Source organism: Scyliorhinus canicula, chromosome 17 (genome assembly GCF_902713615.1).
Source record: "Scyliorhinus canicula chromosome 17, sScyCan1.1, whole genome shotgun sequence".
In the NCBI taxonomy this organism is placed as follows: Eukaryota; Metazoa; Chordata; class Chondrichthyes; order Carcharhiniformes; family Scyliorhinidae; genus Scyliorhinus; species Scyliorhinus canicula.
Genome location: NC_052162.1, coordinates 96914205 through 96938559, shown reverse-complemented (window position 1 = coordinate 96938559; position 24355 = coordinate 96914205). Strand labels below are relative to the sequence as shown.

General features: G+C 47.6%; 1 protein-coding gene across 3 annotated transcripts in view; it reads right to left on the bottom strand.

The window, feature by feature from the left end:
- Positions 1-24355, bottom strand: part of si:dkey-172j4.3 (diacylglycerol kinase eta) — a 266777-nt gene that overhangs the window by 27993 nt on the left and 214429 nt on the right. For all 3 annotated transcript variants that reach the window (XM_038775249.1, XM_038775250.1, XM_038775252.1), the window contains exons 13-21: positions 24013-24104; positions 22186-22285; positions 21172-21433; positions 17768-17890; positions 16630-16732; positions 8238-8345; positions 7491-7587; positions 2654-2761; positions 1935-2048 (exon numbers count right to left, since the gene is read on the bottom strand). In XM_038775249.1, coding sequence (XP_038631177.1) covers positions 1935-2048; positions 2654-2761; positions 7491-7587; positions 8238-8345; positions 16630-16732; positions 17768-17890; positions 21172-21433; positions 22186-22285; positions 24013-24104 — 1107 coding nt within the window. The remainder of the gene's footprint in view (positions 1-1934; positions 2049-2653; positions 2762-7490; positions 7588-8237; positions 8346-16629; positions 16733-17767; positions 17891-21171; positions 21434-22185; positions 22286-24012; positions 24105-24355) is intronic.

Below are 24355 nucleotides of genomic sequence, written 5' to 3'. Positions count from 1 at the left end.
GTTCTTAGGTTGGACTGTCCACCAATTGCAAAACACAAGTTGGAAAATCCAGTCCCCAGTAACACATAACCTTCTTTCAAGCAATCTGATATTGTCCAAACTCAACATGACCAAGATGGATTATATTCCCAGGCTATCAGTCAAATAAACTATTGCTAATCCACAATGGATTCAACACCATATTCTGGGAATACCATGGCTACCACCTATGCACACAGTCCGTTCTTGTTTCCAGAGGGAGATGTGGGCCGGAATTCCCTGTCCATTGGGATTCTCTGTTTCTGCCAGCAGCGTACCCCTGCTCGTGGTTTTTCTGGGGCGTGGCTTCAATGGGAAATCCAATTTACAAGCGGCAGCACGGTAGCATTGTGGATAGCACAATTGCTTCACAGCTCCAGGGTCCCAGGTTTGATTCCGGCTTGGGTCACTGTCTGTGTGGAGTCTGCACATCCTCCCCGTGTGTGCGTGGGTTTCCTCCGGGTGCTCCGGTTTCCTCCCACAGTCCAAAGATATGCAGGTTAGGTGGATTGGCCATGATAAATTGCCCTTAGTGTCCAAAATTGCCCTGAGTGTTGGGTGGGGTTACTGGGTTATGAGGATAGGGTGGAGGTGTTGACCTTGGGTAGGGTGCTCTTTCCAAGAGCCGGTGCTGACTCGATGGGCCGAATGGCCTCCTTCTGCACTGTAAATTCTATTCTATTCTAGAATACTACCACCAGCAAACATCATGCCACTGAGCAACACTAATGGCGAGGGGGGGATCTTGCCCATGAAGCACATTACAAAAATATTTTGAACTAAGCTCCACAGCACCTACACTCATATAGACATTCTCCAGCTGCGAACCGACTCACCTCACAGTCAGGAGGTTGTATGTTCAAGACCCACTCCAAGACTTGATGGCAAGAATCAAGGCTACCAGTTCTGTGCAGTACTCATGGAGTACTACATTGTCAGAAGTGCCACCTTTTGGGTAGGATGTAAAACTGAGCCCCTAGCTGCCTGCTGTGGTGGACACTGCTCAAAGCATAGTGTCCTGATCAATACTTCCCACTCAACCTACATCGCAAAAAGCAATTATTTTGTAATGATCACATTGCTGTTTGTGGGAGCTGCACTTCAAAAGTACTAGATTGGCTGTAAAGCATTTTGGATGTATCTGTAGTTGTGAAAGTCACAATATAAATACAACTTTTTTAGGTTTTGCTGTTCACCGAGACTCACCTATGCTATCCCATAATGCCATGCATTCTCCCAGACTCACCTGTGCTAGCCTACAATACAGTGCATGGGGCTGTTTAGCTCAGTGGGCTAGATCGCTGGCTTTGAATACATACCAAGGCAAGCCAGCAGCATGGTTCGATTCCGTAATAGCCTCCCCGAACAGGCGCCGGAATGTGACGACTAGGGGCTTTTCACAGTAACTTCATTTGAAGCCTACTCGTGACAATAAGTGATTTTCATTTTCATTTTTTTCATTTTTCATTCACCCAGACTCACCTGTGCTATCCCATAGTACTGTCCATTTTTCAGATTCACCTTCACCATCCCATAATACCATGAATTTGCAGACTCACCTGTGCTATCCCATTATGTCATGCATTCTCCCAGACTTACCTGTGCTATCCCGCAATATTGCCCATCTTCTCAGACTAACCTGTGCTATCCCATAATATTGACAGTTTCTCAGTCTCACCTGTGTTATCCCAAAATATTGCCTGTTTTCTCAGACTCACTTGTGCTCCCCATAATACAGTGCATTTTTCAGGCTCACCTGTCCTATCCCATAATTCTGTGCTTTCGACCAGACCCACTTGTGCTATCTCATAATTCTGTGCATTCTCCCAGACTCATCTGTGCTATCCCATAATACCGTGCATTCTCCAAGACACACCTGAGCTATCCTGTAATTCTGTGCGTTCTCACAGACTCACCTGTGCGATCCGGTGATACTGCAGGTTAATGACTCTGGAAACAGCCATTTGGATACTCCCAAACACCGCCACCACCTCCAGCTTCTTGTCATCGAAGGACGGTGCTCCATAATTCTAGAACAACAACAATGCTTACTGGAATGCTTGGCTGAGCCTTAACAATCAATGTCTGGAGCAACTGCAGCCCATTCATTACATGATGCTGTTCATGTCCATTTGAACCATTCTGTCTTCTTTGATCTCCCAGCTCACTGCATCAACAATGCCTGATCCAGTGCCCAGAGAGGCACCGCCAAATGTCAATTGTGATCCCAGAAACTTTAACTAGTGTTTTGAGATTCAATATTCTTTGCAAAATTCAAATATTAACCTTGGTATTAGGTTGGCAAAGTGAGATCACACACCATGTAAGACTCTGCACATCGGAGCAACATTTGAAAAAATACATTTCATTGGTGTTGCACTTTTTAAGATGTCTTTGCATTGCTTAATATTATGGTGGTGCTAGTCTTTGATGCAGGCATCGTTGACGGTGGTGTTGCAGGCACTGGGACTTCTTATGTGGTGTGTGTTCCCCCTTTAGTTGCAATGGTAATATCCATGGATGGAGACGTATGCTAATATTTATAAATAATACCCATTTGTGTTCATGTGAAGTGTGCTCTAATATCATTGTATGTGGTCCATCAATAATTCTTACACTGTACAAAAATACTCACATCATTCTCCTTTGTTCCTCCCCAGAAGTTGATCCCACCAGCGTAACTGGGGATGTTGAGCACTGCTAGTCCTTGGAGACTGGGGAGTGAGATGGACACTCCGTCACACTGCCACACAAAGAGAGATGTCTAAAGGAATGTCCAACTACAGCCCATTCATTATGTGACTCTGTTCACGACCATTTGAATCATTCTGTACTCTTTGATCCCCAGCTCACTCCATCAATAATGCCTGACCCAGTGCCGATGGTGTTGGGTGCTTCCACTTTCGTCTCTTGAAGATTCTTCCTGGGTCCAATTACAAAGGTACTGCCCAACCCCCTTATATTTCCCTGCTTAAGAATTTGGGGAGGTTCATTCATAAAACAGAACAAAATCCTGCAAAATAAAAAGGTTCCAATAGACTCCCCCAGGATCTGAGTACTCAACTCCAATAGTTAATGTGTTGTGAGATTTGTGTGGTTCAATTCAGCAATATTGTTTATATTAACGTATAAAACTGGGCTGTCACATGCTAAGTTACCAGACCATTTATCTTAGCTGCAATGTCAACTATTTCACACAAAAGGAAGTCAAAATTTTGACCTCTCTCCAATGCAACTGTGGATACTAGTCCACATTGTGATTGATTGCTTTCTATTGGGGTAAAATTATCGAGGGTTATGGGTCTGAGACAGGTGAATGTAGTTTAAGGCAGTGTTTTTCAAACATTTTTTCAAGTAACCCATTTTTACAAAATGGCCGCCTCTCGCGACCCATGCCACGTTCACAATAGGTTCTCCATGGTTACCTTTTAAACAATCATGTTCATTGTTTCCAGTTCAGTATTATTACATGTAAAAAATTGTACATGAAAATATATTTTCTATTTTTTGTTGTTTTTAGGAAATCTAAATAACTTAAAACAAAAATCTCTGCAGAGATCGGTGTGCGTGACTTCTGATCGCATCCCTGACGTCTTTGAAGGGAGAATAAGGAAATTCTTGGAAACACACCTGGATTTTGGGCTGCTGGGGGAGGAAGGAGACTCACCATTGATTGCAAAGTTAGTGGCCTGGATTCTCCGATCCCCGTCACCGAAATCGCGTTCGGCGGCAGGGCGGAGATGCTCCACCCCCTGAAAAACGGCATACTCTAGGAGCGCTCCGCATCACGTATTCACGACCTCAGGCCATTGCCAGTTATCCACCCCGCGATGCTCCGTCCCCAACCGGCCACACATGTGGTCTCACCCGTCGGGAACTCAGGGTGGCGGCTGTAGACTCAGTCCAGCGCCGCCACAGTCGGAGGAAGGCCGATCTGCGGACAGGGTTGGGGGAGGGCACTATTTGAGGCTGGGGGCACTGTGGTGGGGAGGGGGGGGGGGGGGCGTTCCAAGGCGTACGAGCTGGCTGAAGGGGGGATTATTATTGCGATCCGGGTCCGTGGGCTGCGTTTGCCTGAAGCACAGCGCGGCGTGGGGGACTTAGTCTCCCAAACAGAGAATCCAGCCCAGCCTCACTGAGAGAGTGACTGATCTCAGAAAGTGAGCCGACATTTTAAACATGCATCAAACCCCTTATGCACACACAGCACAACCTTAAACTTAAATCTGATTGACAAGATTAAGAGTAACTGAAACTCAACAGCCATCCACAATATTAACTGTCACAGAAATTGAACCAACACTGTCAACATTAATGCGAACAGAAATTCAAGATGAATTGATAATGGCAACAGTGGCAGACATTAAACATGCATCCGAATCAGAGCATGAACCCAGAAGTCGGTCTCGTTGAGTTATCAATGGACCAATTGAAAGGTGGGGCGATCCCCACAGGATACACAGGAATTATCTGCTGGAGCTGAATCCTGCATAAGGGAGAACTCCAGCTATGAGTTACTGACTGGGGTACTTGTGGATACATATTCCAGTCGGCAGTGACTTGGTTTTGGGTGGGAGATGCAGGCCTGGAAAGAGCGCAAAGCACCGCTGGAAACTAAGTGTGTACAGAAGGAGTATCTGCAGGAAATAAATGTAAAGATAATTAATTATTTTTCTTTTGAAACTTTTCAGTTGTAGGTGCAGGTGCTGACTATCAGCTGCTGCAGAAACAGGATTGGCCGCTGGAGGTTGTGTCGGTGGCGGTGTCTATAACAGTGACCCAGGGAGGCAGAAAGTCCACGGCACCGGCCTCTACATCAGCCTCATGTAGTCACATGCTGTACTGCAGCCAGAATGTACCCAGGGAGAAGATGGGAAAAAGGCGGGGCGATCCTTGGGGATCATTTTTGGAGATCTTTTGGTGACCCATTTTACATCATCCCGCAACTCACAGGTGGGCCGCGACCCTCACTTTGATAAACAGTGGTTTAAGGAACAGGTGAGTCATGATATAATTGAATGGTGAAACAGATTGGACAAGATGTTTGGTCTCCTCTTGTTCTGAATTTTCGAACTGTTAACTATATTGTAGCATCATCCCTAAGGCCTTTTTTAAGCGGGTGAGTAGGATCATTACGGGCTTTGTGCGGGCGAATAAGACCCCGCGAGTATGGAGATCGCTGTTGGAGCGCAGACGGGAGGGGTTAGCGCTGCCGAACTTTCGCAACTACTACTGGGCGGCCAATATAGCTATAATTAGGAACTGGGCAATGGAGGGGGGGGGGTGCATGGGAGCAGCTGGAGGCGGCGTCATGTAAAGGTACTAGTCTGGGAGCTTTGATAACAGCTCCTTTGCCGTTCTCACCGACCCGTTACTTCACAAGTCCGGTGGTGGGTGGCGACACTGCGGATCTGGGGACAGTGGAGGAGGTACAGGAGGTTGGAGGGAGCGTCGGTCTGGACCCCGATATGCAACAACCACAAGTTTGTTCTGGGTAGAAATGGATGGTGGGTTCCAGAGCTGGCAGAGGGCAGGCATCTGGGATGGGAGATCTGTTCATAGACGGAAGCTTTCCCAGTTTGAAGGCGCTAGAGGACAAATTTAATCTGCCGCCAGGAAACGCCTTTAAATATCTGCAAGTACGAGCCTTCCTGATAAAACAGCTGGTGGCCTTTCCGACGCTGCCGCCACTCAGGATACAGGACAGGGTGGTCTCCGGCACCTGGGTGGGGGAGGGGAGGGTGTCGGATATCTACCAGGAACTACAGGAGGCAGAGAAAACCCCGGTGGAGGAGCTCAAGGGCAAGTAGGAGGAGGAGCTAGGTGAGGAGTTGGAAGCGGGTCTGTGGGCAGAGGTCCTGGGCAGGGTTAATTCCTCCTCATCATGTGCCAGGTTCAGTCTAATTCAATTTAAGGTGGTCCACCGGGCACACATGACGGCAGCGAGAATGAGCAAGTTTTTTGGGGTAGAAGACAGTTGTATGAGGTGCAAGGGCAGCCCTGAAAACCATGTCCACATGTTTTGGGCATGCCTGGAGCTTAGAGTGTTCTGGCAAGGGTTCGCGAGGGCAATGTCCAAGGTGCTTAACACACGGGTGGTGCCGAGTCCAGAGATAGCAATCTTTGGAGTGTCAGAAGACCTGGGAGTTCACGGGGCGAAAGAGGCTGACGTCTTGCCTCCCTAATAGCCTGGAGACGGATTTTATTAATGTGGAGGGACTCGAAGCCCCCCGAGTGTAGATTGGGTTAATGACATGGCTGGGTTTCTCAGCCTCGAGAAAATAAAGTTTGCCTTAAGAGGGTCTACATTAGGGTTCTCTCGGAGGTGGCAGCCGTTCGTCGACTTTCTCAGTGAAAATTAAAATGTCAACAGCAGCAGCAGCAATCCGTGGAGGGGGGAAGGAGGGGTCATTGGGATGGTGTGGGGAGACTGGGTCGCGTGGGGTAATGTCTATTTAATTGTTATTGTATATTCTCTTTTTGCACTACGTTAATGTTCACTCTAGTTTGTTTTGTTATTATGGTTACTACTGTTTTATTATGAAAAGTTCTGCAAAACCTTAATAAAAATACTTAAAAAAAAACTATATTGTAGCGGATGCTAGAATACTGAGTAGAACACTCCCAGGGGATTAGATACAGGGTAAAGCTCTCTCTACACTATCCCCATCAAACACTCCCAGGAGGAGTACAGCATGGGGTTAGATACACAGTAAATCTCCCTCTTCACTGTCCCATCACTGTCCCAAGACAGGTGCACACAGGCTAAGATAAAGAGTAAAGCTCTCTCTGTCCAAACACTGTCCAAAAGTAAGGCTTCCTCTACACTGTCCCCCAGCAGACACTCCTAAAAAAGGTACAGCAGAGTGTTAGATAAAGAGTAAAGCTTCCTCTACACTGTCCCCGTCAAAAACTCCCGAGAAAGTTACAGCATGGGATTAGATATAAAATTCCCTCTACACTGTACCCATCAAACACTTTAGGGCAGGTAGCACGGGGTTAGACACAGAGTAAAGTTCCCTCTACACTGTCTCCATCAAACAATCCCAAGATAGTTACAACAGGGGGTCAAATGTGGAATAAAGCTACCTCTACACTGTCCCCATGAAACACTCCCAGGATAGTTACACCGCAGAGTCAGATAAAGAGTAAAACTCCCTCTACACCGTCCCCATCAGACACACCCAGCACAGCTACCACACAGGGTTAGGGTCAGATACAGAGGAAATCTCTGAAAATATTTTAAAATATTGAGATCATTGTATTTTGCACACAGATGAATAGTGAATGCTATACATGTCACTTTTGTGTCTGAGAAATCTGGTGCTAGCTAATGCTCGCCTTACCAACCACTATATATATTGGGCTGCACTGGGTTCCAGTGTCCGAGATCAGAGAGCAGTGTTCTGAACAACTGCATCATCCAGGGTTCTGCTCATATCATACCAAACACTGGTGAGTGGACATTGTACCTCCAGATGGACGCGCTGCTCTAAATTCTTGTATGTCCTCTGCAGAAGTTCCTTGGTGCCGAGGACTCCGTACCACATCATGTTCTTCGTTCGGCTTCTGAATGCAAAAAACACAGTTCAACATCAGGATAGTGGTCCATTATATCTGCAACATCACTGAAACTCATACAGCATGGGTGGCTCATAAAGATCAGGATTAGTCTGTATTACTCCTTGTACACTGGGTAATGAGGCTGGCTGAGACCTGGACCAGTCTGTGTTAGAACAAAGAACAATACAGCACAGGAACAGGCCCTTCAGCCCTCCAAGCCTGCCCTCCAAGGTTGGTCATGATACCAACCTTTGTCAAAACCCTCAGCACTTCTGTGTGCCGTATCCCCCTCTATACCCATCCTATCCATGTGTTTGACAAGATGCCTTTTGAACACCGTTAATGTATCTGCTTCCACAACCTCACCTGGCAACACGTTCCAGGCACTTACCACCTTCTGTGTAAAAAATCTGCCGCGCACCTTCCCTTCACCCTGGGACAGAGTGTCTACCCATCCACTCTATCCGTGCCCCTCCTAATCTTGTAGACCCCTCAACCTCCGGCCTTCTAATAGAAACAGTCCATTATATATGTATGAATATATATATATATATATATACACGGCACCGAGTCTGGAACAGACCTGGGTCAGTCAGTGAGATTCCACATACACAGTTGCGGCCATAACTCCAGGAAAGGAAAATGAATTCACATACCTGCATTTTTTTGGGTGCTCTTCTCTCTTGTTGTTGAACTCCAGTGATATTTTGGCATCTAGGCCAATGCCAAAATAATTGTTCATGACACATTTCTCAGAGAAAGACCTAGAAGAACAGGGTCAGTGTAGTCAGAATCATAACACTGCAGAATGTTATAGTACAGGATCAGGCCATTCAGTCTGTCATAATTTAGCTGCTGTTTTAACAGAGGTGTCTGAGCTAAACCCACACCCCTGCTTTTTACCCCATAACTCTGCCAACTACTTCTCTTGAAGTACGTGATGAATGCCTCTTAACATTCCTACGGAATCTGCTTCTCGCTCTCTAACAGTGAGTGCATTCCAGATCGTAACAAACCACTTTGCAAATTGAGGTTGTTTTCGTTAGAGAGGAGAAGGCTGAGAGGTGACTTAATGATGTCAGAGGCAGATGTCAGAGGCAGTTTCTTTACTCAGAGAGTAGTAGGGGTGTGGAACGCCCTGCCTGCAACAGTAGTAGACTCGCCAACTTTAAGGGCATTTAAGTGGTCACTGGATAGACATATGGATGAAAATGGAATAGGGTAGGTCAAATAGGCTTCAGATGGTTTCACAGGTCGGCGCAACATCGAGGGCCGAAGGGCCCGTACTGCGCTGTAATGTTCTATTCTATCTAAATCCTTTTCATTTCCATTATTTCTTTTGCCATTTATTTCAAATCACCGACTGCTAGTTAGTGCACCACTTTCCAGAAGAAACACGCTCTCCTTATTGGTTTAATCAAAACCACATGCAATTTCTTCTTTCATTCTGTCCATGGGGATTTCAGCTATGAAGACTGGCTGGTTCAAAACACAGAAAATAGGAGCAGGAGGAGGCCATGCGGCCCTTTAAGTCTCCTCCGCCATTCATTATTACCACGGCTGGTCATCAACTCAATAGCCTGATTCCGCTTTCCCCCTTTTTTATTACGCTCCTGTATTATCTTTGATTACACTTCCCTGTGTGTCTTGATATACTGCGGAGTGTAATATGTGTTACTTGAACCTTGGTTGCTGATGAGGTCTTCTGAATCTCGATGAAGAAGACTCAAACTTGTCCAGTAGTAACGAAAGGTTTATTGAGTAACTATAACAATAATTGCATGAGGTCTTTACTTTAACGTTGATACAAGTGATAAGGTTAACAAGGTCTAACTACACGAACCATCTGAGCTAAGCTGACCCTCCTGTCCATCCAAAAGAGAGAGAGATCCCGACAGCATGCGGCGTACACGGCGGAACATCGCAAACGCAGCGCCGCCCCCGATTTCAGTGTAAACGGGGATTCTCCGGTCAATCGCCGAATGCGATTTCGCCGTCGGCGACCGGAGAATCCCACCAATGGTCTCTGCTGTAGCATTGTGATGTTATTTTTAAGGAATTTTGTTTTGAGAGAGATTGGAGCGCTGAGATTGTTCTTTCCTCAGAACAGAGGTTGAGGGGAACCCGAATATATAACGGACAGAATGAATAAAGAAATTCAACATTGTGCATGGATCAATCCTGACCTCCCTCCCAACACCTGGTTTATTTCTTCATTCGCTTTCCTCATTAAACAGGAATGTTTAGTTCCCATTTCCAACATCCTTGCTTCATTCCTCAGTCCTGTACTCTCTACACAATCTCATTGGCTTCTATGCATATTGAGTCTCCTCCCTGCTGCGAAATCCTCGACCCCCAACCCGTGATGAATCACATAGGGGCAGCAGGGTAGCATGGTGGTTAGCATAAATGCTTCACAGCTCCAGGGTCCCAGGTTCGATTCCCGGCTGGGTCACTGTCTGTGTGGAGTCTGCACGTCCTCCCCCTGTGTGCGTGGGTTTCCTCCGGGTGCTCCGGTTTCCTCCCACAGTCCAAAGATGTGCGGGTTAGGTGGATTGGCCATGCTAAATTGCCCGTAATGTGCTAATAAAAGTAAGGTTAAGGGGGGGTTGTTGGGTTACGGGTATAGGGTGGATACGTGGGTTTGAGTAGGGTGATCATGGCTCGGCACAACATTGAGGGCCGAAGGGCCTGTTCTGTGCTGTACTGTTCTATGTTCTAACTCTCCCAACAGCACCAGTTAACCACAACATGTGAAACGTTGTTTTTCTATATTCCACAAGTGGGGCATTTGTGCTTTTGTTTCCCATTTTAATCCACCTCGGGCATTGAGCATTCCCAGTGTCATAATATACACCCCATGTACATCATGAGGTAAAGACAGGCAGTGACAGACACCCAGGTGAGCCAATCAACATACAGAAATCACCAATCAATCACCAGACAGAACACCAGAGGGGAGCTTCCAACTATAAAACACAGGAGGCATCAGCACTCTGCCTCTTTCCACTGGTGACAACTGTAGTGATAGTCAGGGTGTATATATCAGTCAACACCTGCTACAGGTGGATCAGAGCTAGCCTGGTCTAGATAGTTAGAGTCAGTTTACTTAGAGTAGTAGAGAGTCTACCCACAGGCAGCTGTGTGCTTCGTTACTGAACTTCAATAAATCTTATTGAACTAACGCCTACGTTTGGTGTATGCTTTATCGTTTATCTGCATCGTGTTGCAGTCCGTGTTACCCCAGGGTGAATAACACGACATGATACCAGAAGTGGCTACTGCTTCTAAGTAATTTACCTTCGAAAATTCACTGACGACCAGCAACTGCCTTCCAGTGGCATGGAACAGATCCAGCAACCTACATGGTTCAGGATCTCCGGAAATCTTGGCGCCAACTGCCGCGTTTTCAACCAGAAATTCAGTCTATACATTGAGGCAATGTGCCTCGAAAGTGTGTCCGATGCCCGAAAAATCGCGCTGCTACTATCGACTGCGGGGGACTAGGCCATCCAAATCTTCAATTCGCTCACTTTTGCCGAAGGTGAGGACAAGACCAAGTTCCAGACCGTCTTCGCCAAATTCGACAGTCACTGTGAAGTCGAAACGAATGAAAGCTTCGAACGTTATGTCTTCCAGCAACGCCTTCAGGGTAAGGATGAGCCTTTCCAGTCTTTTCTCACTCATCTGTGCATTCTAGCGCTATCCTGCAACTACGGTTACACCGCTGACGCCCTCATCAAGGATCAGAGGGTGTTTGGCGTCCGCTCCGAGGCCCTGCGGGAGCAGCTCCTAAAAATAAAAAATATGACCCTGCCAGTAGCCATCGAGACGTGCAAAGTCCATGAACAGGCGAAAAGTCGCTATTCCCGCCTTAAGCCGGCAGAGCAGGACCAACATGCCTCCTACGAGGCTGAGAGTGTACAGGCCATTGCCCGAATGCGGCGCCTGAGCATCGATGAAGGTGGCTATTTCACGCGCTTTTCCAGGGGTCGCACGCATGCGCACCACCTTTGGGAGAACGAAGCGGCCGAAGACCACACTGCGCAGGTGCGAGCGACGGCTGACCGCACTACGCATGTGCGATGATGCACGTAACGTCACAACTTCGACGTGATGACGTGCCCCAACTGTGGCACCGCCCATTTAAAGCAGCAATGCCCAGCAAAAGGCAGGCGATGTCTCAACTGCAAGAAGCCTGGCCATTATGCGACCTTGTGCAGGTCTGCACCTCCGATAGAGGCCCAGCAATGCCGGATCCAACGCAGCCGCGTTCGAAGTGTGCAGCAAGGGCTGCTGGATTTGGAACCTAATCCCACCACGGATCTAGAGGATGACTGCCCGGAGTCCCCATATCGAGTGGGCATCATCACCATGCATGACAAGGCCTCTTCGCATTTAGCAACACACACACCCATCCTCAATGTGGATTCAGCGGACGAGTGGCGTGCAACAGTACAAGTCAACCAAGCTGGACACCGGTGCTTCGGCCAATCTAACCTCCCAAGCAGATCTTGCTCATATCCAAAAGGAGCAAACAATTTGTCCACCGGCCTGTCAGCTGCTTCACTAAAGTGGCAATGCCATCACTGCGTTAGGGTCCTGTCACCTGCATGTATCTAACAAAGCGATCAAGGCCACGTTGCGGGTTGAGATCGTCAAGTCCGGCAAGGCTTCTCTGCTTGATGCCCGTGCATGCAAGTTACTCCATCTCGTCTAGCGCGTACATGCCATGTCCTCTGCCAACACCACTCTTCAGGCCGACATCGATGAGCTACTATTGAAATACCCGGCTGTAATCCATGCGTCGCACCGGGTGCCGGCGCCTCCAAAGGACCGTCTAAAGGCGCAGCTGCAGGAGCTCCAAGGTCAGGGTATAATATCCAAGGTAACGGAACCAACTGACTGGGTCAGCTTGACGGTCTGTGCGAAGAAGCCCTCTGGAGAACTGCGCATTTGTATCGATCCCAAGGATCTGAACCGTAACATTATGCGGGAACACGACCCAATCCCGAAGCGGGAGGAGCTGACAAGTGAGATGGCGCATGCCAAATTCTTTACAAAGCTGAATGCATCACGTGGCTTCTGGCAGATACAACTGGACGAGTCCAGAAGGAAGCTGTGCACGTTTAATACACCTTTCGAATGGTACTGTCATAACCGCATGCCATTCGGTATTGTTTCGGCCTCTGAAATCTTTCATCGAATAATGGAACAAATGCTAGAGGGCATTGAGGGTGTGCGGGTTTATGTTGATGATGTCATCATCTGGTCCACGACCCCGGAGGATCATATTTCTCATCTGCAACAAGTATTCAGATGCATATATGCCAACGGCCTGAAGTTAAACAAAACCAAATGCTCCTTTGGCATGTCGTCAATTAAATTTCTGGGTGATCATACATCCCAGCAGGGCGTGTAACCGGACTCGGACAAAGTCAAGGCCATCAACACAATGAAGACCCCAGAAGACAAAAAGGCGGTACTCCGCTTCCTGGGTATGGTACATTTTTTTGGGGAAGTTCATTCCCAACCTTGCCTCACCCACCACGGCTGTCAGGCATCTGGTGAAGAAGTCTACCACTTTCCAGTGGCTACTCGCACATCAAGCAGAGTGGCTTGAGTTGAAATGAAGCTAACCATCGCTGCTGTTCTAGCTTTATTTGGCCCAGCGAGGGAGACTAAAATCTCCACAGATGCCAGCCAGGACGGCATTGGGGCGGTGCTCCTCCAGAAGGATGGCACCTCATCCTTGGCTCCAATGGCCGACGCGTCAAGGGCCATGACCCCCACTGAGCAACGATATGCTCAGATAGAGAAAGAATGCCTGGGCCTTCTCACGGGCATTGTGAAATTCCAAGATTATGTCTATGGTCTCCCAACCTTTACAGTAGAGACGGACCACAAACCACTAGTTCACATAATACACAAGAACTTAAATGACATGACGCCCAGGCTCCAACGCATTCTCCTTCGACTCCGCAGGTATGATTTCGAACTGGTTTACACAACTGGAAAGGAGCTAATCATCGCGGATGCCCTGTCGCGTGCCATCACCTCACCATGTGAGCAGGTAGACTTCATACACGACATTGAGGCACAGGTGCAACTTTGTGCCAGCACCCTTCCAACATCCGACGAACGACTCGTCATCATTCGAGAAGAGACCGCCAAGGACCCTCTTCTGCAGCGGGTCATACATTACCTCACAAATGGCAGGCAGAAAGGGCAATGCCCCCAGTTCTATTATGGAAAGGATGACCTAACAGTTGTCGAGGGGATCCTCCTTAAATTGGATCGCATCGTCATTCCTCGCAGCCTCCAGAACTTGGTGCAGATCCACGAGGGACACCTCGGTATCGATAAGTGCAGGCGCAGGGCTCGGCAGGCTGTATATTGGCCTGGCATCAATGAGGATATATCAAACGTCGTCCTCAATTGCGCGACCTGCCAGTGCTTCCAGCCTGCTCAGCCCAAAGAAACGCTCCAGCAGCACGAGATTGTGACCTCTCCGTGGTCTAAGGTAGGAGTTGACCTCTTTCACGCCAATGGGCGTGACTATGTCTTTATAATTGATTACTTCTCCAGTTACCCCGAGGTAGTGAAACTGTCCGACCTAACATCCAGGACCGTCATAAAGGCCTGTAAGGAGACATTTGCCAGGCATGGTATCCCGCTCATGGTTATGAGCGACAATGGTCCCTGATTTTATAGTCAAGAATGGTCCAACTTCGCAAGGCAATACCAGTTCCAGCACATCACCTCGAGGCCGCATTACCCGCAATCTAATGGGAAGGTCGAAAAAGGGATATATCGTGAAGCAAATGCTCTGCAAGGCTGCGGACTCAGCTTCGGACTTCAGTCTTGCTCTTCTGGCAGACAGGGCAACCCCTCTGTCCAGCGGTATGTCTCCGGCACAACTCCTTATGAATCGTAACCTGCGGACGACTGTTCAGGCCATTCATTTACTTGACCTGGATCACCTTCCAGTGCTCCAAAAGGTGCAGCAAATCAGAACTCGGCAAAAGCTGACGTATGATGGTCATGCTACTGATCTGCCCGTGCTCTCTCCGAAGGAGGCAGTTCGCATCAAGTTGCCTGGTGGAGGCTGATCAACTCCAGCTGTTGTTCGACAGGCTGCTCCCAGGTCGTTTGTGGTTCGCATGGCTGATGGATCCATTATCAGGCGCAACAGAAGGCCACTACACACACTTGCCTGCCCACCACCGGATCTCACGTTCCCAGATATCGTTCTGCCTTATCCGGACACCTCGCTCCATGAGGTCACCAGTCTGGCTGCATGCCAGCCTGTCAAGACGCCATCATCCCCACCTCCACCTCTCAGGCGGTCCACAAGAATCTGACGACAGCCCCAATGACTGGACTTATAAATAGTTCCTTTGTCTATATACTGTTATGTTTCTGCACACTGGACACCTTACATGTACATATGCATTCACTCACCAATTGCTGTAAATAGTACTTCAGTAAATATGTCTTATATGCTATAAGCAACTGACTAATTTTGTTTTTAAAAGGGGGATGTCATAATATGCACCCATGCACATCATGATGTAAACACAGGCAGTGACAGACACCCAGGTGAGCCAATCAACATACAGAACAGAACACAACCAATCACCAGACAGAACACCAGAGGGGGGCTTCCAACTATAAAACACACGAGGCATCAGCACTCTACCTCTTTTCCACTTTGACAACTGTAGTGACAGTCAGGGTGTACAAATCATTCAACATATTCTACACGAGGATCAGAGCTAATCTGGTCTAGATAGTTAGAGTTAGTTTACTTAGAGTAGTAGAGAGTCCACCCACAGGCAGCTGTGTGCTTCGTTACTGAACTTCAATAAATCTTATTGAACCAACGCCTACGTTTGGTGTATACTGTATCATTTATCTGCATCATGTTGCAGTCCGTGTTATCCCACGGTGAATAACACGACACCCAGAAGAGGTACATGCACGCCTTGCAGCGTTTTTGAGTGTTTGTGATGCTTTGCAGGTGGAGCAGAAATTGCAGCACTGTATCAATCTGCCAGCGCCTGATGTAACAGAGCTGGAGCTACACTGCATGTCTAACCCCATGCTCTGCCTGTCTTGTGAGTATTTGATGGGGAGAATGTAGAGGGAGCTTTACTCTGTATCTAACCCCGTGCTATACCTGTCCTGGAAGTGTTTGATGGGGACAATGTAGAGGAAGCTTTACTCTGTATCTATCCCCATGCTGTATCTGTCCTGGGAGTGGTTGATGGGGAGAGTGTAGAGGGAGCTTTACTCTCTATCTAACCCTGTGCTGTACCTGGCCTGGAGTTTGAATCACAAGATTGAGATGATAAATATACAAAAGAATATTCCCAGACTGCTCGAATGCCTATTGTTCTATATTTCAAATATGTGATTTTTCCTCAGGCCATTGCATGATAACACTTTCATTCTCATCTTTCATTCTTGCTCCACAGTATAAATATTTCCCACTTTCTCTGTATTTTAGCTTTGGAAAAGGGTCATCTGGACTCAAACCGTTAGCTCTTTTCTCTCTCTACAGATGCTGCCAGACCTGCTGAGATTTTACAGCATTTTCTCTTTGTTTTCAATTCCAGCATCCGCAGTAGTTTGCTTTTATGTAGCATGATAACCGATTTCTCAGTGTGCTTCAGCTTTATTTACTGGATTTGAAGATATCTCTGCAGTCACAAAATGGCTGCAATAATTCTCCCAGCTCAGCTTCTAGATCTTTCAGCAATGTCTCTTTACTTTACTCTGAGTCAACATCCAGGTTTAATCATTCAAGCAGTGAGCATACCAGACTTAGATAAGCAAATACAGAATAATTGAACTGTGGAACATGAGGTCTGGCAGCCCATGTTGAAGACAAAATTTCCATCCCAATTGTTATGCAGTGATTAAATAAAACAACAGGATGCATCATGAGACGGCCCTACAAGTGCAAATTCAGGATCCTGAGTTTCAACCAGTGAAGGATATACTCGGTAATATTGGGGAGTTAATTAAATACTGTTCACTTACAAAGAACAGGTATCCTCAGTGAAACTGACAGCATTGCTTCCATCGGATTGATCAAGGAAAATGGTGGACGTCATGGAAGTCACTGTGCCTCTCCTTGCGCCTGCTAGAGGATCAATAAAAGATCAGGTTATAACTCTGCATGGTCAGCGAGTGGCTCTCTGCACAGTCACAGCTATTGTCTCTGTGCACAGTCATAGTGACTGTCACATTGAGTGGCAACAACATTGCTCCGATTACAATGCTGTAAATTCTCCGCATCCCCAGCTGTGTGTTCCCCGACGGTGCGCCATCGCCGGCAGTGGGATTCTCCATTCCCGCAGCCGGGCAATGGGATTTCCCATTGTGGCCACCCCATGCTGTCGGAGGTGTGGTGCCGGCAGAGCGGAGAGTTGAGAGTTGCCCAGTGGTGTGAGTGTGCTCTGGGGTTGTATTGTATTGGATATGACATGGTTGGACATTTTCTTGCTCAATGGAATTATTCCAGTGATGCTACAACAAGCAGGTTCATTAATAAAACTCTTATTCTGTGATCAACACCATCGAAACGGCGGGTGTTGCTTTATGTAAGTTAAGAGGCTCAATATTTGAAGAGAAAACTGGTCTGTGCAATTGGGGAGCTACATGGCGGTTTCCAATCTGAGTGTGACACTCCCAAATTCTACTAAGGTACCGGCCAGTGTCTCTGTGTACTCGTGCAGACACTGCGACAGGAGGCGGATCCAGCATTCAGACCAACAATACAGTAAGTTCCTGATGACATACAGGCAAGAGGACAGTGGACGCTGCTCAATAGAGCAGATATCTGTCTCCAAGGATGAGGCAGCTCCACTAGGCCACACATTCAGGACAGTCCTGGCAGCAGAGCAGGCTCCGGCGGAGGGGGGTGGCGGTGAGGGGGGTGGGGGGAGGGTGTGAGGATGCTTCACCAGCAGGTACAGAACCTGTGGAAGGATACAGAAAAAGACCCTGACCCCGTGAGTCTCAGATGTTGGGTGAGAGGCGCAGTGAAGTCTCACGTAAACATATTCCTTCCCGCAATGGGGAGGAGGGTCAGAAGAATGTTGACATAGTAACCGATCTCAGACTGATGCACCAGCTCTCATCCTCAGTCAGCTGTCAGGGGCAGAGTGTGGCTCACCTCTCTCTGTGACCTTCTGTCTCAGCTCCTCTGAACACTCTCCCTCGAGTGAAGTGGCAAGAAGGCTGAAGTTCGAGGACGAGCTGCGTATCACCTGACTCTGCCTGTTTTGTTCATCGACCACTGTGAGAGAAAAGAACAGTTTCTGAGGGACGAATGCAATGACAGCTTTGGCTCAATTCTAACAGTTTCTCTCCTTACTGGCAGCACGGTAGCACAAGTGGATAGCCCTGTGGCTTCACAGCGCCGGGGTCCCAGGTTCGATTCTCCGTTGGGTCACTGTCTGTGGGGAGTCTGCACGTTCTCTCCGTGTCTGCGTGGGTTTTCTCCGGATACTCCGGTTTCCTCCCACAGTCCAAAGATGTGCAGGTTAGGTGAATTGGCCATGATAAATTGCCCTTAGTGACCAAAAAGGTGAGGAGGGGTTATTGGGTTACTGGGATAGGGTGGAAGTGAGGGCTTAAGTGGGTCAGTGCAGACTCGATGGCCTGAATGGCTTCCGTCTGCACTGTATGTTCTATGTTCACTGAGTCACAAGGTTCATGTCCCACTCGGGATATCTGAGCTCGCAATCCAGATTGACACTCCAGTGTTAATGTTGTCTTTTGAGTGTGAGTTTAAGCTGAGATCCCATCTGCCCTTTCTGGCTGATTAAAGTTTCCACCACACTATTTCAGATGAGAAAGCAACTTTACCCTGGTTACCTTGCCAATATTTATCCCTGACGCAACATCACTGCAACACAATTTCTGGGCATGATTGCGCTTGTGGGATCTTGTTATGCATGGACTCGCTGCAACAGTTCTGACATTACAACATTTCAAAGCAACTTCACCATTGCAAAGAGCTTTGAGATGGCTTGATGGGGTGAATGATGCCATACAAATGTGTGCCTGTTCGAGGTCGTCTCCACTTTGGTTTGTAGCATGTTCGCAAAATTCAGAGATCTGGGCACTGCACTGCACTGTTTTCCCAATGAAAAATAGATAGGAATGTTTTATCAGCACTCCCAGTAGGCAGTGCACCTCACTGGAGCAGGAGGTCATCTGTATGGAATGGGTTTCAGTGTATTTTTACAACTTCTCTCCATCTCTTCCTTGTCACCTCCCCCAGCATCCACACCACGGAGAGTCAGATCCAGCTGCACATACAGACACAGGACCCTGTTGTGTCACGCACTAGTACCCTTTATTCCGTGTGTCACTGCAAGCTAGTCGACTATTGGGGTCAGCACAGCAGAACCTCATGCAATAATCACATCAGCATAGGTTCCAGCAGCAATCAAGGGATGGAGACTCAGGGCAGGATCACTGGCTGCTTGTTCTCTCTTAAACCTTCACTGATATCAACTGTGAAAGGAAGTAATTTCAGTCCCTCAATCACAAAACCCAAAAATAATTATTTATTAAAACAATACTGTCAACTCAAACTCTGTAGTTAGATAATGTAACTCAGAGAGAGACTGAGGAAAACAAATCCTAGCGGGGCCTAGCGGTTAGGCTGACTTCGGCCATTGGTAAGCTTCGAGAGTCCGTTATTAAAGATGAGATCGCGGAGTACCTAGAAGTGCATGATAAAATAGGAATGAGTCAGCACGGCTTCGTCAAGGGGAGGTCATGTCTGAAAAACCTGTTAGAGTTCATTGAGGAAGTAACAAGGAAGTTAGACAAAGGAGAACCAGTGGACGTGATTTATTTAGATTTCCAGAAGGCTTTTGACAAGGTGCCGCATAGGAGACTGTTCAATAAGTTAAGAGCCCATGGAGTTAAGGGTAGGATCCTGGCATGGATAGAGGATTGGCTGACTGGCAGAAGGCAGAGAGTGGGGATAAAGCAGTCTTTTTCAGGATGCAGCCGGTGACTAGTGGTGTGCCTCAGGGGTCTGTGCTGGGACCACAACTTTTCACAATATACATTAATGATCTGGAATAAGGAACTGAAGGCACTGTTGCTAAGTTTGCAGATGACACAATGACCTGTAGAGGGACAGGTAGTATTGAGGAAGCAGGGGGGCTGCAGAAGGACTTGGACAGGCTAGGAGAGTGGGCAATGAAGTGGCAAATGAAATACAATGTGGAAAAGTGTGAGGTTATGGACTTTGGAAGGAGAAATGGAGGAATAGACTATTTTCTAAATGGGGAAATGCTTTGGATATCAGAAACACAAAGGGACATGGGAGTCCTTGTTCACTATTCTATTAAGGTAAATATGCAGGGTCAGTTGGCAGTTAGGAAGGCAAATCCAATGTTAGCATTCATGGTGAGAGGGCTCGAATGCAAGACCAGGGATGTACTTCTGAGGCTATATAAGGCTCTGGTCAGACCCCATTTGGATTATTGTGAGCAGTTTTGGGTCCCGTATCTAAGGAAGGATGTTCTGGCCTTGCAAAGGGTCCAGAGGAGGTTCACAAGAGTGATCCCTGGAATGAAGAGCTTGTCGTATGAAGAACAGTTGAGGACTCTGGGTCTGTACTCGTTGGAGTTTAGAAGGATGAGGGGGATCTTATTGAAACTTACAGGATACTATGAAGCCTGAATAGAGTGGACGTGGAGAGGCTCTTTCCACTTGTAGGAAAAACTAGCAGAGGACACAATCTCAGACTAAAGGGATGATCCTTTAAAACAGATGAGGAGGAATTTCTTCAGCCAGAGGATCACAGTGAATCTGTGGAACTCTTTGCCGCAGAAGAATGTGAAGGCCAAATCGCTGAGTGTCTTTAAGACAGAGATAGATAGGTTCTTTGTTAATAAGGGGATCAGGGGTTAAGGAAGATGGCAGGAGAATGGAGATGAGAAAAATATCAGCCATGATTGATGTGCCGAGTGGCCTAATTCTGCTCCTATGTCTTATGGTCTTATGGCCCAGGCAAGACTGACACATTCTAAACCTGACCTATTCCAAACCTGCCCCATTCTAAACCTGATCCAATCCAAACCTACCCCATCTAAACCAGACCTATTCTAAACCTGACCTATTCCAAACCTGACCCAACCCAAACCTAACCCATCTAAACCTGACCCAGTCCAAACCTGCCCCAAACTAAACCTGACCCAAACCAACATGAGCCTATCGAAACTTGACTCAGTTCAAGCCTGTCCCAATCCAAACCTGAGCCAATCCAAACCTGACCCGATGAAAACCTGACCCTATCAAAACCTGACCCAGTCCAAACCTGGCCCAGTCCGAACCTGACCCAGTCCTAACCTGAGTCTATCCAAACCTCACCCAGTGAAGAGGAAATACACACAGTCAGATCCATTCAACACCTGATGTAGTACACAGAGGCCCATCACATTCTGACCCATTCCATGCTGATATGTTACAGAGGGAGCTCCAAACTGGCCCTGACCCATACTCTCTCCTTGGCTGACAAAGTATGGTGGGAGATCCTTGTGTGTGTCATACCTTTTTCTGTTTGTTCGATGATCTGCCTCAGAGCTTTCTTCAAGCTGTTGGCTCGCAACATGAGTTGCTCCTTTGACTTGAATATCTTGGGCACAGCATTTGCTTCTGGACGCTTTTCACGGTTCCCTCCATTTTCTGTACATTGTTTCTCGCCCTGGTTGGCAGCCAATGGTGGGGAGGTGCCAGAAGGAACGATGACTGCCTGTGCTTCATCACTTAGTGCCTTCACCAGGGAATCCAGCTTCTGGGTTAACATTGCACACTGGGTGAGAGAAACACAGTAACATCACCACATAGAGAATTAGTAGCACAGTGGCTAACACACAATCCTGCTCACCCCCTCCCAGTGTTGTCAGGAAACAGTGGTAACTACCATGCCACCCCCTGCCCTTAAACCCAAGAAAAGCGGTAAGAGCGGAAACACTTCCCGATCTGCCAGGACCATGTGTAAGACAACAGCGTGGATGCTGTGCACAGATGCTGTGCGTGGGTTTGTACTACCGACTGTACTCTTGTGGCAACCGGTCTCTGCACTTCCAGAGGAACTTCCAGATGGAGAAAAACATCACCTCCATCGGATGGCATTTAAATTGTATTTACAGCTGAGCGGTGGCTATTAGGGAAGCGGCTCTTCCTGAGGCACAGCCTCAGCTCTTTCTGAGGTAACGGTGTTTAATTGATGGGCATTCATTGGGGATTCTCCCACCCTGACATAGATACAGGAGCTGACTAAAAGGGACTGTTGTTTGAAGGTGCACAATAGATAATGTGCGTCCCTGTAAATAACATCTTCTCAACGTATAAAGACTGAACTCGAGAGTTCGGTCCTTGAAATGAAATGAAAATCGCTTATTGTCACGAGTAGGCTTCAATGAAGTTACTGTGAAAAGCCCCTAGTCGCCACATTCCGGCGCCTGTCCGGGGAGGCTGGTACTTCCTTCACCACCTGGCTGGGAGTTCTCACATGGCGGTGTGCGTCCCCCAATAGCATTTATTTCTGTGACTATTGGGTACCTTGTTCGCCATGGTGTCCGCTTCTTCCTGGTTTTCCTCAGCCTTTTTGTAGGCCTTTCCAACTTCAGCGATGAAGTCACTTACTGTCCCACAGAGGAACCTGCAGATCAGCAGAAAAATCAGCAATGAATAAAGACAGGGGGTGAAGAAACAGAAGGGGAGAAGTGGAGGGAGGAAGAGTAAGGATAGGAAGAATAGAGGAGGTGGGATGTACAGTACTGACTTTCCATAGGTGACTGTTCTTAAAGGGGTGTTTTCAGGCCCAGTTAGGCCTGTCCTCCTGTGGTACATCTGCTGCACCAGCTCTGGCCACAGCAGAACGAGGGGCAGTGTTATCTTCACCTCTGAATCTGCTGCGGTGAACAACTAGTGGACCTTCCATGACTGCCTGGCCATTTGTTAATGATCAGGCGGATTACTGACCCCTTACTGGAGTCCATAAGAACATAAGAACATAAGAACTAGGAGCAGGAGTAGGCCATCTGGCCCCTCGAGCCTGCTCCGCCATTCAATTAGATCATGGCTGATCTTTTGTGGACTCAGCTCCACTTTCCGGCCCGAACACCATAACCCTTAATCCCTTTATTCTTCAAAAAACTATCTATCTTTACCTTAAAAACATGTAATGAAGGAGCCTCAACTGCTTCACTGGGCAAGGAATTCTATAGCTTCACAACCCTTTGGGTGAAGAAGTTCCTCCTAAACTCAGTCCTAAATCTACTTCCCCTAGAGTCCAGGCAGCTGATGTTACAAACCAGACTCTCTGGACAAACCCTGCTGGCTCAGTCATTGATTCAATCGAAGAGCGTAGGTTTTCATTGCAAACATCAGCCCAGAGGCTGCAAACTGTTCCGATTTGAACATGCTCATGTAATTGCAGATCGGGGCGGGATTCTCCATTCCGTCGCACCCATTTTCTGGTGTGATGCGCCCCCCCCCCGCAGACAGCGGGATCTTCCTTCCCGCCAGCCGGCCAATGGGGTTTACCATTGTGGGCACCCTGACGTTGTCCGGAAATCCGCGGGCATGAATGCACTGCCGGCGAAACGGAGGATCCCGCCAATAGATAATCCAGCCCCTCAGGTGGTAAAGAATAATCTTTTGTAAAGGTTGGTGTAACAGATGATGTTCGCACCCTTCAGACAAAATCTCAATCGCTGCCTTGTTAACATTCTATGCAGACAAGATCTAAGTGATTTGACATTTTTAAAACCAACTCCATCTTATGGCTTTGCTTTTGAAGAGAATTCATCTGCAAACAGTGTATGTTGCTGATGGAACACTGAACAGCGCACCATCTGGCTATCAGGGTTCCTTGTAGTCACAGGGCAGAGAGATCCCATGTTTTCTGCCCCTCCGTCATACTACTCTCTCTGGAATAGGATGGCATACTCACTCAGGCCTGTGCTGTACCTGTAGCTTTATATATCCTTCCCACCCCTCCCGAAGGTGCTGACTCTTACCTGGGGCCTGGACCTATGGGGATCACTACCAGCTCCAGGTTTGTGTCTCTGGGTGGGCAGGCAGACGAGTTGAGGTATCACAGCTGATCCCCACCCCATAATCTCCCAATCCATCATTTCAACCTCAAGCCCTTGGCCAGCAGGGGGAGATATTTTCGAAATAGTACAAGACAACTGAATGATTGGCAGAAAATGAGATTGACGGTGAGGAATTCAAACTCAACTCTCACTGATGAATCCAGAATCAGAAGTCCACTGGGCCACAGGGACATACAGGAGCTCCTTGTGCCTGAACCACTCATTCACCACTTTCATCAACAACGAACAAAAGGTGATTAAGATTGTACAGAGAACAGGAACTTACTTGGCAGAAGAAATAACATCAGCGTGTTGGTCAGAGTCAAGTACTTTTGTTAAATGATAAACAACAGAATCAGCATACTGAGATATCGGATCCTGGAGAAACAGAACAGCAATGGTACAGATTATTAAACCAATCACTGCACCTCATAATATATGCACTGTACAGCAGGCATTGGAGGAGGCATTGATTGTACAACAGGCACTGGAAGCTGTACTGACCGCACAACAGACACTGGAGGAGACACTGGCTGTATACCAGGCACTGCGAGAGGCACTGACTCTAAAGCATGCACTGACAGAGGTACTGACTGTGTACAACAGGCACTGGAGAAGGCACTGACTGT